General features: G+C 39.6%; 1 protein-coding gene across 1 annotated transcript in view; it reads right to left on the bottom strand.

Moving 5' to 3' along the window:
* RERG (RAS like estrogen regulated growth inhibitor) overlaps window positions 1-19,399 on the bottom strand; it is a 102,566-nt gene extending 83,167 nt beyond the window's left edge. Inside the window, exons 1-2 of the mRNA XM_007113696.4 lie at window positions 19,200-19,399; window positions 15,367-15,530 (exon numbers count right to left, since the gene is read on the bottom strand). Of these exons, the coding sequence (XP_007113758.1) occupies window positions 15,367-15,427 (61 nt within the window). The 5' untranslated portion in view covers window positions 15,428-15,530; window positions 19,200-19,399. The remainder of the gene's footprint in view (window positions 1-15,366; window positions 15,531-19,199) is intronic.
* Window positions 19,400-20,558: the final 1,159 nt, after the last annotated feature.

Consider the following 20,558-nt stretch of genomic DNA (forward strand, 5'->3'; position numbering starts at 1 on the left):
TGAGGCGTTTATTGAAAAGACCATGAGTGTTCTTTTTTTTTTTTTCCTGCATGTCCCACTATGTCTGCTGTATGCCATTACAATCTTCCCATTCTGATTGCAACTCTCTGCTCCCAGGGTAGAGCTAGTTACATGTTTTTCTTATATTCCTATATTCTTGATTTGCCACACATGGAGGAAAAAGCTAAACATGAGACTAAATAGAGACTAAGTATTAAGTCCATTCGTATCTCATAATTTTTCATGTGTTTCAAATGTAGAAACCACTGCCATTCATAATTGGTTGAGGTTCTGATTTTCTGGACTAGCACTCTTAGCCAACACACACACACACACACACACACACACACACACACACTCACATACACACACTCATCAAATAACAGTGGAGATTTTTCAATTATCTAATTTGATCTAATGGCTAGTCCAGTATCTTCAAAACGTGGAGCATGAAGAATTCAGTTTTGTTTCTAACTTTATCGATACATCTTTATAGAAAGAGCATTCCAAGATTAAAATGAACTTGATATTTCTTGGCAAGTTCTTTCTTTTTGTTTGCATGTGTCCCTCAATAAAATGAAACCCTTTCACTGTAATACAACTACTCTACAGTCATTTTTAAGCCATTCAAACCAGAACATGTTAGAAATAAAACCTATCGATATTGTGAATGCTATTGGAACTGGGCACAAGGTACACAGGACTAAACAGTAGTCTTGGCTGAGCACACAGACAAAGGCGTTTGGGAAATTATAATGAATATCCTGGAGGTGACCAAATAAGATAAAAGTGTTCACTTACTAACTATGGCAATGCTACATTGCATAAATAAAAGATAATACAAAAAAAATCTTCTTTCATTATGCCTTAAATAAAACACATTTACAAAATCTCAAGTTTTCTCGTGATGGTTGGCTTGAGGAATTTCTTAATTTGTACTGAACAGAATCTCCTTTTGACTGACTCCGAAAAAAATGACCTAAGAAAACGATATGTAGAGTTTCTGCTTTGCCATCAAGGCTGTTTACACCAATTATACACCCAAAATAGCACCACCATAATGTAATTTTGCATAATGAATTACAGAGTCAAAAACAATCATCAATAATGATGACAGTGGTCCTTTGTCTTTATAAGAAGCATCGTAGTCTTCAATAATATTTATTGACCTAGAAGTCTCCAGCAATAATTAATCATGAATTATTCATAGCAGATAAAAGATTTCCAGTTATCTGATGGGATCCAATCTGCCCTCAAAAAATGTTTGAAGCCTTCTGGCATTTTGCCCTGTGTAGGAGCCCAATTCTTCCAGCTATTTGGTTCACAAGAGCATCTTGCATTTCAGTGGAGAAAAAAACACCCTCTTATTGTGATAAATAATGAAGCAACTCTCTGCAATCCAATATTTTTAACACACCCCATCATTTAAAATTTTTGACTTGACTATATATTTTCCTTAATGTTGACATCCTAGGACTTTCACATTTTTAAATAGCTTCTGAGTTTTGCTTTTGGGGCTCTTCCAGGTCAAATTATTAGTGTATCCTCCCTTCCCACTGAAGATGTTTAACACGCTTCGCATTTTTCACATATTCAATGCTAAGCTCGCCCATCTTTCTGTACAACTTCTGCCTTTCTCCCGTAACACCTCCTTCGCATACAGCTGCGCCTCAAAAGCCCAATAAGTGGTTTCAGCATGAAATCATAGGCAGAATTTGGAATAGAAATATTATTTTAAAAACTGAGCTGAAGAAAAGTGTAATATAAAGCTAGAAGATCTCTTGGTAGTTTAAGCACCGTTTCCTCTGTTCTGGTTCCTCATTTTCCCTAGTAATGGTTCCAGTGACGTAAAGTACTTTTCATGGATACTGATTAATCGAAATGAATGTTCCCAAGTCACAAGGAACAGAAGACAAGGGATAAGGGAAGAAGGCATTCGCTGAGCATCTACAACTCTGCATTGGCATTTTGTTGGAAATTTTCCGAGTACTGTGGATAAAAGCACAGACACCAGAGGCAAACTGCCTGGGTTTGAATCCTAATTCTGCTAGAGTCCCGTCTCTACCTGTAAGGCCCTGGGCAAGTTATTTACGCTCTCCTCAAGCTCCTCATCTGCAAAGCAGGGATAATAATAGGGCCAGTTCATAGAGGAGTGGTGATGATTATATGAGTTCATATGTGTCAAGTCTTATAACAGTGGTTGGCTTATAGTCAATGCTATAAACATTAGCTAATTATTGCAATTGATGGTTATCATCAGATCTCATACGGGTTTGGCGTACAACAGCCCTAAGAGAAGATGGTTATTATCTTCTGCATTTTACTGAAGATGAAACTGGGGTGCACTGAAGTTAAGTAAGCTGACCACACACACAGTTAATATATGGCCTGTCAGGCTCCAAACCTGCGTTCCTGCCACTGAAGGGAAATGAGGACTGAAAAGCTGGCTCTGCGGAACTTTAAAAGGGCTTTTCCTGCAACTGAATCAGCAGGATGCCCAAAGCTCTTCACCCTCCCTAAGCATCATTTAGTTCGTATCCCTTTCATTTATTGCTTGGTTGTCCTTTTTCCCCTCCTTATTCCAATATTAATGACATATGTGAATTGATATGAAGAAAACATCATAATTTTGAAAGATAAGAAATGAAAGGGAACCATAAAAATCTCACTGAACGTATGGTATTTCAGTCTCCCACCGCCTCCCTCAAAGCTTCCCCAAGTATTTCCCACTGATTTCTCTCCCTCTTGTTGACTCTTACAGCGTTTATGGCCTGAACTCAACTGCTGGAACACTGTCTTGTGTACAGTTTAAGACACTAACTTGCACAGATCTCAAAAACTAAATTTCTGATAGTAAATAGCTTATTGAATTTCACCTTTTGAAAACCCATGATGAGCTTCATTTGAATAAACCCCCTCTGGCCAAGGATTGACCAATTTGAGCCTCAACAAGAATAACTACAATAAATTAAAATGCAAATTATGACGACATACAACAACAAAAAACACATGAGGATGAGGGTGCATCACTTCTGGAGAATGCTAAGGAACCAACTTATTATTTTGACAGCTGATAATAGAGAGTAAGAATTAAACAATTTTTCTGTCTTTTCTATATAAACTGAACCTCACAGTAGCAACACAGTTGTTAAGAGGAAGTTTCTCCTGATAAAAATATTCCCGCTAATAAGTAAAGACTGATAGGGAACACTTCCATCACCACAGAAATTTCTGTTGAAAAGTGCTGTTCTAGAAAGTCTACTCTAGGCAATGAGCTTCAATTGCGACCAGACATTGAGTGACAGAAGTACACAATAACACCTTGCAAAAAATCAAAAAAACAACAACAAAAAAACCTGAATAAGATGAAGCCTCTGGATCTAACCACCAATTTCCTGTATTTACAGGAAATACAGGCGCAGAGGACTGTGTTACACAACACTCTGGGGATCCAGATGGCAAATTCCAGTTTGCGGGACACTGCTTGGAACAAATGATGCACTTTTCTTAACAAAAAATAATACCCCAAAAAATTGATGGAGGAGGAAACTTAAATCTCATAAATTCCATGAATTACATAAATTCCATATGTAAAACACATATCAAACAAAATTACAGTCCATAGCCTTTATTAAAAGCCTGTTTCAAACAGACTGTAAAATAAATAATTACTAATTTTAAAACAATTGAAGTCTCTCCTTCTGTATTGCTGTTGTCTTTTCAAAAGGGCCCTGAGTCTGAATTGAGTCAAAAATCAATCATTCTAATATTTACAGCTTAGTTGTAACCATGTCATACAACTGATACTGTGTCTATGTCAGTTTCCTGGTTTTGATAATGTATTGTGGTTATGTGACGTGTTAATCATTGGGGGAAGCTAGGTGAAGGGTACACAAGAGCTCTCTATTTGTTTTTGCAACTCTGACAATTTTCTCAAAATATTTCAAGATGCAAATTTGTCAAAATCAATCATTGTGCAGGAAACCATCACCAACTGATTTCTAGTTGCAAGTCATACAGACCCAACAAAACACTAAGGTCCCTGAGACAAGGATAATCATATAATTCCCTGGACTTCCCCCCCAAATATTGGCATTTTATTAGGCATATGGTGGGAGGATGAAGAGGGTGCAAGAATTGGGAACATAGGAGGAATTTCATAAATATTTGTAAATTGACAAGTGGGAGACATTAAGAAATCATGGGTTAAATTTTGGGACTCAAGGATTTAAATGCATGGTTACTGTGCTCTTGAGTTCACCTCTTTTGGAAACCGCTAGAGAAATAGTCTCCAATCGTAAAATATGTGAATGGAAAAATAGTCCCAGGCATTGGAACAGATAACCATTACTCACACTACTAAGTGTGGTTGAGTCTTCCTTTAAAACATCTAACTCAACACATGTTGCCAAATGACCAGGAAACTGGCTCAGTTATTAGGTTCAGTTGTAATTTACAAGATCCTTAATGCAAAGAGAAGTCAAATGCTTTTCAGACAGACAAATATTCAAAATTTTTATTCTTACTTTTTAATTTTTGGCTTCACCACTTAAATTACTGTCCAACAGCATAAAGCAAAAGAGAACTTTAAAAAACATTTTTAAAAACACCTGGAAATGCATCACTGAGAAAAAGATGTTATCTTTCTATCCAAAACAGTGGAAACTTAGGAACTTTTCTCAATATCGTAGTTCTGTCTACACAACCACTGCGTAAGTTTTGTAAATGCTACTGTCAGCAAGCAATGGAAAATTGTTTTTTTTTCCAAATGTTGGAGAAAGAACAACTCTCTTATATTAATTAAAGCTAATCTACATTGGCGTCAATTGACTGATGGAGCATCGTGTTAATAAGCTCAAATTTATTCGGTTCAATTCCTATGTGGTCTACTTAGCTTCTCTCAGTAGACTATTTGGTACCATGGTCTTCGACCATGCTTAACTCCCAGACTCTTAACACTGTAGTTTAGCCCAACCCACCCCTACCGTTGCCAAATGGCTCAAAGTATCATCTTACAATCAAAGCTCAGCGTGTCACAGCTGTTGAGGCTTACACTTTTTTTTTTTTTTTTTAACAAAACTTATCTTACTATGAAGCGGACGAAAAATTCTAGTCTTAAGGAACCACAGAAAAAGCTCACATTCGCTCTGCCCCAGTAGAGTAATTTTTGGCCTAGTCTACTCCCGCTAGGACGTTAACTTCATGAGTGCAGAGACCCTGTCTGTTTGATCTACCCTTGTATCACTGGTACCCATGACAGTGCCTGGCACTCGGTGTTTATTACATGTAGCTCACAAAAAGCTATATGCTTTTCCAAAGCCGAAAACACCTATTTCGTATGGAAACTGAGTACTTAGCAAACTTAAACAGTGGTTTCCAAAATGTGGTCCTCAGACTGGCAGCATCAGCGACCTCTGGGAATTTGGTAAAAAACACAAATTCTCTGGCCCTACTACAGACCGGCTGGATCAGAGCCTCAGAGGTGGGGACCTGAAACATATATTTTAACAAGCCCTCCAGGTGATTCTGAGACACGCTAAAGTTTGATATCTACCGGTATAATCTAAGGAAGAAAACTCTTTCCCGAATTCAGCTCTGATTTGCATCACATAAACTCAGCTATTTCAGCACAGAAACATACATATCCTGGAATGAGTCTCTGGAAAATGACTTTCTGTAAAGACTAGCTACGTGGGCCAATAAAAGCTGATCCCTGTTACGCCCTTTATATAGCAAGATACCTTGAACCGTAAGACAAGAATGTGTGTAAGGCTTCCTCCCAGGCAACCTGTTTTATGGCAAATCTAAACAGAACTTATGTAATGAACGTGGAAGTAACGTGATATGCTGGTGAGGTCCCCACACCAAGAGTCAAAGACCTTTGTTTTTCTTTACTAGCTGAAAATTATCCAAAAAACTCACTGGGATCCCTCATCATTTCAGTGAGCTAAATAATACCAAAGTGGAAAATTCTACGATTCAGGAGGAGCATCCGGGGCCTAAAATGTTCCAAAACCAACATATTTCTAGATGACAGAAAGAAGAGAAGGATGATACACATGCTGTATCCAAAAAGCTCCTGACAAGCCGGAAGAATAAATTAAATTTAACGAAACAGTGTTTTAGAGGATAAAAATTAACTTCTATACCTGAATGAAACATACACATACTCAGGTACAAGTCTGGGCAGATTTGACTCAGCAACTGCATATATTTAAAGAAAAAGACTTCACGTGCAGTATACACGCCATGAGCCAACACTGTACCCACTATCACCCTAAAAGCAACAGTGACCTTAGAATGTCTTAGCAGAAGCAAAGGATCTGGTATCAAAACCACAGCTGTGCTCTGATCTGGTCTGGGCATCCCACATCTGAAATGCCTGCATTCATTTCCAAGCCCTACATTTCGTGGAGTGCACAGCTGGAGTGGAACAGCCAGGATGATGCTGTGACCAGAAACCGTGATCTCTGCAGAGCAAATGAAATCACTGGGAGGAACCAGACAATGGAAAAGAAAACTTTTTTTCCAGGCATGGGTGCAGGCATGCTGGTTTATCTTCAAATATGTTAAGGGCTGTCATAAGGAAGAAGGATTTAAAGTGCTCTGTGGAACTTGAAGGGGTTAAAGTCAATGAGTAGAAACTGATGAACAGCCTTTGGTTGCAAAAAAGGTAAAGTAACAGACAGGAAGACTTGTGATAGTTTTATGTGCCAGTTTGTCTGGGCTCTAGGACCCAGTTATTCAATCACATATTACTGTAGGAGTTGCTGTGAAGGTATTTTGTAGATATGGTTAACATCTACAATCAGTTGACCTTAAGCAAAAGAGATTAGCCTGAATGATGTGGGTGGACCTTATCCGATTACTGGAAGGCCTTTAGTGCAAAATCTGAGCTTTCCCAGAGCGAAAGAAATTCTTCCTCTAGCTTGCGGCATTCACTCCTCCCTGACTTTCCAGCCTGCCGTCTTTCTCTACAGATTTCAGTCTTGCCAGCCCAAATAAATATAGAAAGACGTAATCTCTGTGTGTGTGTGCGTGTGTGTGTGTGTGCATGTGCGTGTGTGTGTTCTGCTGGTTCTGTTTCTCTGGAAGACTGTAACTGATACAGTTGCCCAAGGATAGAACGGTCTATTTCTTCTCATGCTGAGTTCCTGTTACCAGAGATATTCAAGTGCAGGAGAGGAAACCACTTTGGCAACAATAAAGAGACCATTTAGAAGCTATGATTCTTGATGAAATTATATAGCACGTATAGACCACATACTCTAACTCGATTTATTCACTTTATTGAGGAGCCAGTCTTCATCTGCTCTGGGAATATAATAATGAGCAAAAATAGTTACTACTCTGCTTTTTTGGAATGTACATGAATCCTGTACTATGTGCAAGCTATTCTAGAACACAAAGTTGGCACTCAACAGATACTTGTTGAATGAATAATTGAATGAATGAATAAAAACATAGTTTAAGATTATAGGGAAATATATAGATACATATATTTATATATTTTTTTGAGAAATGTTTCTATCAAAAATATGTAAATGTTTTAAAGCTTTAATTTTTTAACAAGGATAAGATTTGATTATCAAAAAATTCTATAACATGCCATATTTCCTTCTCCAGTAAGGCATAAGTCCAAATTATTTTCCTAAACTCTTCTCCTTTTTTGACCCCCTTACATACTGAGCCTAAAAAAACACCCTGACTTAATGTCTATTCATTTCACACATTTGAAAGTGCAAATTCCTTCAGCATAGAATCTACAACCTCTGGATAGTCTGTAACGTTATACACTCAGTGGAGGAACACTCACAGCCAACTACTGACCTGAGCGTGTTCATCCTACCTCCAGTGATGGACAGCCAGGAAACCGACCACACTGCTTTTCCAAACACGAATGTTAAGGAACGCAGGGGAAGAACTGCACGGATTTCAATAATAAAAGCATGATAGTATTAGGACCATATTTATATCACACTTGTAACTTTTCAAAGTACCTTCACAGCCTGCCCAACCTGCATCACTGTAAAAAAAAAAAAAAGCAAATAAAAGTATCATTTGACAGATGAATAAAAAGAGAGAGTCATGGATGGGATGAAAGTGAAGTTTAAACCCCAATCCTTTCACTCGGTTCGGTTGGGTGATTTTTTTTATCATTAGATCATACTGACAGAACATGGCGCATCATATTCTCTTTTGATAACAACGGAAAATGTACGCTTGATTCAAAGCTATAACAGATGGAATACTGCATTACAGGGGAACTTTCCTACACATACAGGTTGCTGAGAATCTTGGTTGTATTGATTGGCAACTTACCCCGTACTCCCAGGGGGCTTCGCCTTGCATTGGTAATTCACTGATTACTGGAAATTTCTTACCAAAATAAAACTCTTTAGATTTTTTTTTTTTACAAAATTCATATTACAAAATTCTAATGATCATTTCATTTCCTAATAAAAGGTGTTTGAAAGGGACAGGGTGATACAAAACGAAAACACTTAGTAGCAAAGTTGCAAATGCCTTGCACAGTCATAAACTGGGATTCTAGACTTGGCTGTGGCTCCAATAAGCTGGGTGATCTAGGTAAGAATCTCTCTCATGTCTATGTATAGGAGCTTTACCTATTTGCTTACTCCAGGCTGAAATTACCTATTTCAGGCTGCCTTGTCTTCATAATATAACTACTTTCATTTTTAATGGGATGGAAGAAATTATGGCTGTTTTTCTGAAACCACATCAATTTTTAAAGGCAGCTGGAGCAATAGGGATGCGTTTGCACTGGAATTTTGGCTTCAAGGCCAGTATCACCTTGAAAATTTGGCTGATTTCCCCAAACCCATGAGTCGGAGAAATACCAGTAATAAAAAGGGGAATTACAAGGATGATTTACAATTTTCTTCACTCCCTCCCTCAAATTTAGTCTTTGTCCGTTGCCAAGAAAACAAGTCAAGATCAAAATGGAACCAATTGGTAACTGATAATTAAACTACAGCAAAATATTTCAATAAGTAAATTAGCCATCAGATAAAAATTAAGGACAATTGAATTTGATAATATATCCCAGCAGAAAAAAGCAGAGACAGAGATATGTCCTTTTGACTTTGAAAAACAGTTCTTGATTTTGTTTTTTTTTTTTCCAGTATTGTTTCTTTCCTAATTATATTTTTCTTGGGAGAAAAGCTTAAGAATTGGCCATTGCCAGCCTACAAAAATGTTTACCCACCAATAAACAACTGATTTTGATTCTTTTAATTTTTCTTTCCTCTTCTTTCTTTCCCTTTCTTTTTCTAAGTCCTTATAAGCACGATTCCTCATCTTTGCTTAACTTCCTGGGCATGCAGGAAAAGTCTGCGTGACTTAAGCCTTGCACAGAAGTCTGACTTTTTGTACATATCCATAGGTATACACCTGCAGTTTGAAAACACCCTTTTATTCCTCTTGAGGTGGAAGAATCAAATGAAAATAAACTCATCTCGGCTGTTCGCCTCTTTTTGCTTTTCTATGTTTGCAGGTGAAGGAAGGTATAAATGCTTGAAAGCCACAGGTAACCACATCAGTGTATTTTATGACAAGAGAACAGCTATTTTTCCAGCATTATCCAAACTTGTCTCAATGCCACCTTCCTCCCTTTGGCCCAGTCCATTAAAAAACAATTACTTCTCTAACCACCATCTACACAGGAACCAATGGACCTGATTTCCGGTTATCTTTAAATTTCAACAACCACTTAGGAAAGGCTTCTTCACACACACACACACACACACACACACACACACACACACACGTTTCCAGGAGCTGTGGAACTTCTGTACCCGCCTGAAACACAACCTGTCCCTCTTTTTACCTAAACAAATATTTAAAGAAAAATTACCATTAATATTATACTGTATAATCTTAGAACAAGAATAAACGAGAGCTTGAATAGCTGCTTGGCAACTTAAGTAGGTAAAAAGTGAGGTACAGGACCACTGCCAGCGCTCACATTCATGTGATGCACACAGCTGAGGCTATTTCCTCTGCTTGTGGTCCTGAAACTGGACCCAAAGCCTAGGCATTATTGCAGCCACAGATCAATTTGCTATATCTTCCTGAAGAGTCCATTTTAGTCACTGATTTGGGGATAAAATTGTTTTTATATTCAAGCAAACATAGACATATTGTGGATCAATGTTAAAATTTGCCTATATTTCTATAAGTAATAAAACATGCAAAATAATTACATGATTGTAATGAGATGCTTGCAGGACCCAACCCCCTAGATCTTTCTCCTCCTTCTTTTAGAAGTACTTTGAAGACAATGTTTAAGAAACATCATACTACACCATGAAGTATAAATGAAGGGAACGAACTGGTATAGCTACTTGGGTAAAGAAAAAGTTCTAAAACACAAAGCTGAGCTCTATAGCATAAGGAAATTGACCTACCTAAGATGCTATTGATATTGTCTTTATTTAATATATATGAGATCTCATAAACATAGCTCAGCCATAAAGAAACATATATGTTAAAGCAGTATCTGGTGCTCATTGGAAAAGTCACATTTAAAATCAGAATTGTCCCTGCCTGTCCCACTTGAAAATAAAATGAAAAAGACTTTTAAAAACTTTTAATAATTGAGAGAGAGGGGGAAAAGCAAACAAGAACAAGAAAAAGGAAGAAAAAATAAATCTCTTTGTGCTAAGGGAAACTGTATCACATGCTTGTTTGTGATTGGCACCCAATTCATAGCCCAGCAATCTGAGTCTATGAACTTAAGCCTTCACGGACGAGTGCATCTATTGGCTTTTGAATCAGAGAATAGCATTACTCCATTAACTTTGAGACTATCCCTTTCAAGAAATATATTTAGCTATGGCACACAATATTTCAGTCCTAAAATGAGAACGTCAACTGTGAAATTCAACTGAAAATTTCAGTTGTTTTTCTCTCGACTCCTCCCACTTACTACACATTCAAATAATGTGAATCCAGGAAGCATTTACATAAATATGGTGTGCATTCTAGGTTTTATGGCAGGTCTTTTTGCTTTCATTACTTGGAGCCTGCCACATTACAGGCTGACACACACGAGTAAGGAAATCTATGCCCTACATGCCATGTTATTACTGGCTGCCTTACCCTTAGCCAGAGAAGGGAAACGTTTACTCTGCTGGGGCAAGAGAAGAGGCAAAGGGCTGGGTAAACTTGGCTCTCCACTTTGAAGATTCCACACAGTGTTCCCCATGCTGAACCATCAAGCCCGCCAAGCCAGGAAGCTCACTTGAAGATAGAACTGCAAGAACTGCCAAAACTAGCCAGAAGGAAGCAGAATCCTCCTGATACAAAAGACCCTGTAAATACTGCAATATACATACACATGTACACATACCCGACCTGTTTTGTAATTAACACATTATTAAATTTCGCCTGTGCTGACGCTTCTAATGTCAACCTGTCAACCGAAGGCTTCTGGTTAACGTTAAATTCTGTTTTAAACATAGAAGGCTTATCTGTTACCTGGGCTTAGGAAACCATCTACCACATACCAGAAGCACTTTCAAATTTAACCGTGTTAATTTATTGATGACACCATAATACTTCTGGCTGTTTTTCCAAGATTTCCAAGATATTAGCCAGGAGAAGTATTGTTATGATCAGCAGCGGTCAAGCTGTAATTGACATAAACCAGACTCTGGATTTAAGAGAAAGAGAGAGACAGAGCAAGTGTGTGTGTGTGTGTGTGTGTGTGTGTGTGTTTAGGGTGTGCTGAGCAGCAATACAAATTTTTTTCTTATAAGCTTTCTTACTTTTACTGAAAACCCAAATATCCACTTGAATGTAGGAAAGAGAGAGCCAGAGCAAGTGTGTGTGTGTGTGTGTGTGTGTGTGTGTGTGTGTGTGTGTGTGTGTGTGTGTGTGTGTGTGTGTGTTTAGGGTGTGCTGAGCAGCAATACAAATTTTTTTCTTATAAGCTTTCTTACTTTTACTGAAAACCCAAATATCCACTTGAATGTAGATATATCTTTGATTGTATGGTTTCACTAGACAACTTACAAATGAAGAAGAGCATACCTTGAAAAATTGTAATAATGTAAGCTAATATACTTGAGCACTTACTCTGTGCCGGGTACTGTTCTAAGAGACTTACATGTAATAACTCAGTCAGTCCTAACAACAACTCTTTGAAATAGACACTATTACATCCTTCATATAATTGCAGAAATTGAACATTTAAGTACCTCGTTAAAGTTGCTAAATTCACACAGCTAATAAAGTGTAGAACTGGGAGTCAGACCTAATAGTGTGACTCCAGGTCTCCTGTTCTTGACTCCATTAGCAAATGGCCAATATGGTCTTATTTACCCCAAATTCCAAATTGGTATTGAGTGTGCAGGAAAGCAGATGGGCCAGGTAAGGCCTGAAGCCTCTGAAGCAATTCACACAGACCCAGGTTCAAATCAGAGATGCTCAGTTTCTACCACTCCAAGATCACAAGCTGCCGCCCCTTCTCAGGAACGTTTGGTGAGATATGGATTGTTTGAGCCCACGGGTGGATCAAGACCGTTTGAGTAAGTGAGGAGCCGTAGTTACATTCCAGCAGGTATAATTTCTTGCAGACGTAAAAAAACAAAAGTTACCTACAAGACAAATTGAATCTGTACAATAGGAAGGCGAAGGTGGGATACAATGATTAGGCAGAAATATCCATATTAATTAAGAACTAGTATAAACATGAATTCACAGTCTGGTTTCAAAGTTGAGAGATAAGATATGAAGTACTCTATGGATGTTTTCGCCGAACTATGGGAAAAGGTCTCAGAACTGTCTCCCATGCATAAGTCAAACCTGTCTACTTTATAAACGGGAGGTGTGGTTGCAAGGTCTCAGGAAAACAGTCTCATGTTGAAATAGGAAAACACTGTCTGTTTATAGATGACAGACAAAAAGGCAATTGTTTAAAGGCATGTGGTCTATCACTGTCATTTTCACCTAAATGAAAATAAACACGCATGGTAGAATGTACATAAGGTGGACAGGAAAACCAGTCCAAAGAAGAGTCATTAATCAAGAGTCGTCGGATTTTAGAGTTGGAAAGGACCTAAATGAACAAGTTCAACTTCTGCACTTTCCATAAATTAAAACCAAGGTCAACAGAATGTGGACTCTGTGTGCAGGTGTCATCTTCAGCTCTGGGCGTGAGGGCTTTCCCCTAGGGAGAGGGTCTGCAGTGAGAGGACAAGAGGATGGTATGTAGAACCTGAGAGCCCCAATCTTTGAGAGAGGTAGGCCAATAAAAAGCAGCACATGAAGATGGCTGCTTCGGGTCAATGGAGAGGTGGCAGGAAAGCCAAGAAGTGTGATGTCATGGGAGCCTGGGAAGGAAGGAGTTTTAGGAAAGCGTAAGTGGTTATGTTGAACGGTAACAAGAGTTCTAAGAAGACCAGAACTGAGAAAGATTCATTAGATTGGTTGGTTATGGATCTGTGGTGACCCTCACAAAAGCAGTTTCAGCAGCATGATCACAGTGGAAGATTGCCATGTTTAACCAATGAATGGGAAGTCCCAAAAAGTTAAGACAGTGAGGGCAGAGCCCAAGTTCAATAAGCTTGGAGAAAAGAAAAAGGTGGAGTAGTGGACAAAGAAATGCTCAGGGGGAAAAGGTCAGTAGAGAATGAGAAGAATCCTTGAAGAAACAATTGAAACAACTTGGGGAAAGACAAAGGAAACCGAGGTCTAACTGAGGTCTAACTGATGGATCAGCCTTGACAGGAAGAGATACCTGGTTTGCTCTGAGATAATACAGATGAAAAAGAGTGGGTATACAGTACATAGAGTTAAGTGGTTGTCTCCACTGGATTTTTATTTTTATGTTTCACTTTTCAAATGATGCAGAGTTTATTTTGGTAAATGATATAAGGTTAAAAATTCCCCTTCCCTTATTGCCTGTGTTAAATTTTGCATGCATGAATGTTGAACACTGAGCTCTAAGTCTAGATCCCTCGGTCGTGAAAAATTTAGACCAGCTCTTGTTAGAACATGTCTTCCCACACATGGCATTGCCTTGCTCCTCCACTCACTGGAACAGTTTCCTCATTCTCCGGAGCCTTCCACCAGCTACAGAAATTGTTTGTTCTCACGCCATCAGAAAACACTGAGGAGATTAATAGGGAGGAGTTTAACGATCTTCGATCTCCCGAAGGCTGGCAGTTTCTTAGCCTTGTCAACTATCTATTTTTTTTTTTGCTTGGTTTCTGCCAGAGGCCAGAGCAAGCGGCAAGCAGGAGAAAAGGGTGATGACAGAAAAGAGCCCTCTTGAGAAAATAAAAAGAAGAGAGAGAGATAGGGAGAGAGAGAGAGAGAGAGAGAGAGAGACTTAGAACTTAGAATAGGGAAGATTTACTGCTGAAATTATACCAGAGAGCCGGTTTGGAAAGAGAGGTTGGTCACAGAATTAAAAGCTGCTCATGCGTGTTGGTTTAAGATTATGTGGATGACTTGTTGTACTGGATGATCCGAATGGGTTTCCCTCTACAAACACACACCTACTAGGTGTCTGTTTGAGTCCTTTCCTGAGAACCAAGAGCTCAATGAGCAAAGTCAATTATGAGTCTTTCCTCCAGTGAGAGATCAAAGCAACGTTATCTGAAAAACCATGTTGCCCTGATATTTCAGCACATGTACGTAACATTTAATGATAAAATCTGAGATCCATTTCTCCAATTGGATTAGATACATTTTCACTTCCACCATTTCACCCTTCATCTTAAAGGTCTGCAAACCTTTACTGAGGTGTGAAATACAAAAGCCTCTCAATTACCGACGTGGGCTACAACTGGATCATCTAAATTCACCCCAGAGGTTCTGGCAATAGCTATCTTACTTGAGGTCACACACGCCCCAGTTTTCACCAGTCCTCCCCAATTTTAGACGTGTTGGGTGATAATACAGTTCTGTTTCTTGTAAAGATATATTCTCTCGGCAAGCATTTGTTCAGCACCCAACACATGCTTGACATTGAGCCAGTTGCTGAAAATATCAAGATTGATGAGATATTACATTGGCCCCTCAAGATCTCATATAGAGAAAAAAAGAGCAAATGTATTTTTTAATTTCTACAATCTGATTTCTTTGGAAGTTGAACATCCTTCCTCTGAATACCAAGACCTGTGATGTATCCATTGCCTAGTGTATTACCAGCAGAGCTTCTTTACCATAAAGAAGCAAAAGAGGACATAAAACCTGGTTATGCAAAATGAAAATTTCCGATAAAGAGAAAGAGGCTTCATCTAAAAGAGCAACACAGGAGAACAGGAGAGACACACACACACACACACACACACACACACACACACACACAAACAACCACCACAAAAATCTTACCTGACTTGCCCACGCCTGCTCTCCCAAATATTGCCAGTTTGACCTCTGAACTTTTAGCCATGCCGGCTGCTGGTAGACAATTCACTGTGGTTCAAACTAAAGAGCTGAGAAGATCTTTTTGGTTCCAGCCCTTGGTTTCACCATATCATTGCAAATCAGCAATCCTTCAACAAAAGAGATTTGGGAATTCATAACTGACTGGAGAAAGAAACTCATATTTATTAAAGCATCTCCTATGTGCCAGCACCATTCACTCGATCAACATCTTCCCTGTTGATCTTCACCACAATCCTGCGAGAGGGGTCTAGCAATATACTGTAAACCATTCAACTAAAAAGTGATCGATCCAGGACTTGCACGTAGATCTGTTTGGTTCTAAAAAATGCATTTTTACACAAGATAGCATTTTCAAAAGTATTTCCTCAAAGAATGTTTTTTGTCAGTAATTGATAACAAATACTTGCCTGTGAATACATGTATTTACCATATGTCTGTAAACATCCAATATACATACACACATGGGGAGAGTCACATTTGGAACTCTTTTTTCCCTTTGGGCTGAATAATACACATTCATGTTAGTTATCCCATTGTAATACGATTGAATTTGCATTCCAAGGTTTAAATTTTATCTCCGTTCACACTAGATCACATGATTGAGTCACGTGACAGATACCCATGATCCAAAATTGATATATAACATCTAGATAATATTTTTATATTTTTCTGGGCACAATGCCCTGGTACACAAAAGATAAATGCCATGTGCTGACTTCTGATTCCTTTTCTATGACAACCTCAAGTAAATTAGTTTATGGTACTGTCCTGACACTTGGGAAATGACATTATATACAATGTAAGCCCATTTTATATAGTTGGGTGCTTCAGGAAGGACACCTAGGTCCTTGGTACCATGGAAATGTAAAATTGGAAAAAGCCTTGGAGTCAACAGAAAAATCCATCCAGCCTTCCTTTTTGATCAGACAACCATCTAACAACCATCCTGGGTCTAATTTATCACTTCCAGGTATGGGGGGAGGAGGAGCATTTTATCAACTTTTTCTTTTCTTTCACTCAGAGCCCTTCAGGTAGACAAGCAGCTATTAGGAGCCTTTGCCCCCTTCTAGATGTCTACTTTCTAGGAAAATGAGACCCAATCATCTTCCCTGGTTCTTCATGGGACATCTGTTCTTGTTTATGTTTTTTTGACCCTCACTTTCCCTCCTGACCATGTGCAGCTCTCTTCTCTGGTATTTGCCATTTTAATCACTCTAAAAATGTGGCATCCTCTGCATTCGCCCCTTGAGATATGACCTGACAAATGACCCAGCAAAAGTTTCATACGATCCTTCCTCTTCTTCATCTGGCACTGTAGTTATATTTCAGCACACTCATATTAAGGCTCCCATTTTTCACATGAATTGCAGGCTCCCGTATTCTGAACTTCTGCTATCGATGTTTTCAACCTAACTACAAGACGTCACTTTCAAGTCTGCTATCTAAACACATGAACTGTTCCTGCCAGAGTTTTGGCATCTACAAATTTTCAAAAAGAGCTTTTCCAGAGAAAGAAAAAAGTAGAAGTCCTTCTGAAAAAGTGTTTCTACAAAGACGTTAACGTGTAATTGTCTCCTTCATTACGCATCTAAACTATGGACCTGTACCTCACAAATTTTGTTATTTGCTGATTTCCACAGTGCCAGAGCTTCCTCCGAAGGACAGAAAGGTCAACAATAACATTGGCTGTTGTTTACTTCATCCCAATAATGAATAAACTCCCTAGTAATCATTAATAATACAAAAACCAGAAGCTTTTACATCTGTAATTTGTCCAGTCCCACACTTTTGGCTAAAGATAAAAAGAATTTCATTATTTGTCATTTTATATGCATTCATTACGAAAAGGCCTTGGGTAAGCTGGGACGGAAGTGAGAGAGTGGCATTGACATACATACACTACCAAATGTAAAATAGACAGCTAGTGGGAAGCAGCTGCATAGCACAGGGAGATCAGCTCAGTGCTTTGTGACCACCTAGAGGGGTGGGATAGGGAGGGTGGGAGGGAGACGCAAGAGGGAGGAGATATGCAGATATATGTATATGTATAGCTGATTCACTTTGTTATAAAGCAGAAACTAACACACCATTGTAAAGCAATTATACTCCAATAAAGATGTTAAAAAAAGAAAAAGATACAATCTAGAAAAATTTGAAAATCAGAAAAAAAATAAAAAAGAAAAGGCCTCTATGCTCAAGGCTCAGTGGTTCATCACAGAAGCATCACAGAAGCATAATCTATTGAGATGTATTAACTAAATAAATTCCGAATAAGAATGGCAAGCATTTCTTTGAAACATAGAACATTCAAGTGTCTGGAGCTTGTATAAACAACAATTTGTTATTTCATACAGAACTGTTCATTCCCATGCACATAAAAATCCAAATAATTTACTATCTGATTTACGCCTCAAGAAAGTAGCCATCAAATGTGGTTTAAAAAAAAAACCCAAAACATTTGTTAAGTTAAATTTTTCAGTAACTCCCAAATGGCCTCAGAGGCATAGGAATTTCACATAAGAAAGAAAAATTGTGTAGGTTAAATTTTTCATACATAACCTAATAAAGATGCAGCTAGTTATTGTTAAATCTTAGGTTATGTTTAGAAAAATCCCTTAAAGGAAGACACAAAACTGACATATATCCTTCAACATTTTCTCACATGAAAATGTGAAGAGTTACATTTGATAAAGATAGAAAACAAAGATAAATGTGTAAATTGTTTTAATAAGGGACCTGTTGCCAAGTCTCTGATGTTCAAAATAATTCATGATCCAAGACCTTCCATAACACGGATCGAAGAAAACATTTTTTTCATGTTGTTGTGCAGAAATATTCTGGCTGGGTCTTGAAGCTGCCATTCACTTTTTACGTGGACAGTGCTTTATTAGGACAAAAACTCCTCAGCTCTAATCACTCCTAAAGCTAAAATCACACTTAGGTATTTAAGAGATTAAAGGTTTTTCCTAAACATAAAGGTACCAAAAGAAAGCTTAGAAAGAAGAAGAAAAGAAAAAAGCAAGACTCCAAATTCTGTGTTACATTAATGCATGCGTTGATTCATCCCGCATTTATGCTAAATGGCCATCTTCAAGGAGCTTACAATTCAATAGGCCTATGACATTTAGTTCACTAATAACCCGATTTTCATATTTATTTAAAAATAATAATTTATCCATAATAAATCAATCCCAAGACTATTACACTTATCAAGGTCCATGCTTTCTATTTCCTTTTGGAAAAAAAAAAAAACAAGCATCTTTAGACGGTAATAGTTTTGTAACTTCTATATTTATGGTCTCATCAAAATAAAGTGCAGGTGTTTAGGGAAGCAAAGAATCCAGTCTGATCGTGGGAATGAGATTCTCTTTGGGCCGCTCCTTCTCTAGCTCTGAAATCAAGTTTTCCTGGTCTCATGGTCAGAAATTCTCCCTTATCACAACGCAGCACGCATCCCCGGCTATACCGTTGCTCGGAAAGCAACAGGTATCCTGAAATGATAACCAAGCCCATTGTGGACTGCAGGTCACTTGCTCTCGACCTAGGGAGCAAATGCAGCCTAAGTCAAAAGGGCATTCTCGGTCTCAGCTCGGACGGAGGGCGCTGTCAAGCTCTGGGCGCCGGCGCTCACACCTCCCTCTCGGTGACCCACAACCCCCGCCTGGGAGGACCCAGTGACCAGGAGGACCGCCCCAGAGGCCGAGCGTTCAGGGGCTCGAAAGGGTCTGCAGGAAGCAATCCCGAAAGAGCCACCTGGGCACGTGCGTGACACTCACCTGTTCATACTGTCCAGGCCCGGGAGAGCCGCGGTCCCCTTGCAAGTTCGGAATCGGTCCTCCGGGACCGCTAACCCTCCCACGCTGCGCAGCCCAGTCTGCGGCGGGGGGGGGACGTTTCCCAGCTGCTGGGCTGCGATCGTGGGTGGGAGCGGCGGCAGCTGCGGCAAGTGCTGGCGGAGCGGCCAGGATCTCCTCGCCGCCACTCGCTCAGACTAGCCGCCGAGGGACTGCGGCAGGGCGCGAGCTCAGCCCGGAGAGGCCGCCAGGATGCTGCAGTGCGGCGCTCGGGCGCCCCCTACCGGGGCCGGCGACAGGCTCTTCCCGCGAGGCCGCCCCCGGCTGGGGAGTGAGAGCGTCCAAATATCCGCCTTCGCGCTGCCCCGGAGACAGGCTTCCCTTCGCCCCCTGCTCAGTTCCCGGTCTCCAGGTTCCCACAGAAGGACCTCTTTCCTTGGTCAAAACCTTGCGTGTGAAAGCATTACTAGGTGACGTTTTCTATTCCATACTTCAAACCATTCTCACAACGTCCCTTAGAGACATGTTTAATTATCCCCATGATACCCGAGACGAAACTTAGAATAACTTGTCCGAGGCTAGTAAATGGTTGGAATGAAATCCAGACCGGATTGGAAACTGAGATGCTAGAAGAGACATAAATGGTGAATTCAACTGAAATTCATATCTGTATATTTGAGGAAGTTTCAAAAGCCTCACACTGTCCTTACAAGATCAGCATTTATAACGTTTGAAGTCATCGTCCCTCATCCTCAAAACCTGACAAAGGTGATTAATATTCGTGCTGTTCCTTTCACATCGCTCATCTCATTTGGTGTTTTAAACCCCCCCTTGAGGTAAGCACTAGTATTTAAAATTATTAGCCTTTCAGAGACGAGGAGGTGAGTTTCAGAGAGGTGAAATCATTTCCCAAAGGCTAAGAAACTTCTGATGAGAGGAGCAGGAAACACCTACGTTATTGTTTTCCTTTGAAACCTAGGTGTTCTTAACAAGTTACCAGGTGACCTCCAGAAAACCACCGCAGAGAGCAGACAGGGACCTAGGGCTAAGTGGACAGTCTTCAGCGTGTCCTTGATGGAAGAGATGTAGCCAGGGAGGCAGTTTCCAGGGCCGGCTGACCTGGGAAGCCACTGCAGACGCGAGTTGTGGGCCGCGCTGACCGGAGCAGCTGGGTCTGCGGCAGAGGTAAGAATTGCCTCGCTGTGCAGGAGTAGTCCTGCAAATTCTTGGAGACAGCTCAAACACTGTTTCCTCTGTGACTTTCCTGATCACTAATCTGTCTCCTGCCCCCGCAAACACACGACCTGCTTTAGATGACCCGATTCTATGTCTCAGCTCCCT

This window comes from Physeter macrocephalus, chromosome 6 (assembly GCF_002837175.3).
Source record: "Physeter macrocephalus isolate SW-GA chromosome 6, ASM283717v5, whole genome shotgun sequence".
Taxonomy (NCBI): Eukaryota; Metazoa; Chordata; class Mammalia; order Artiodactyla; family Physeteridae; genus Physeter; species Physeter macrocephalus.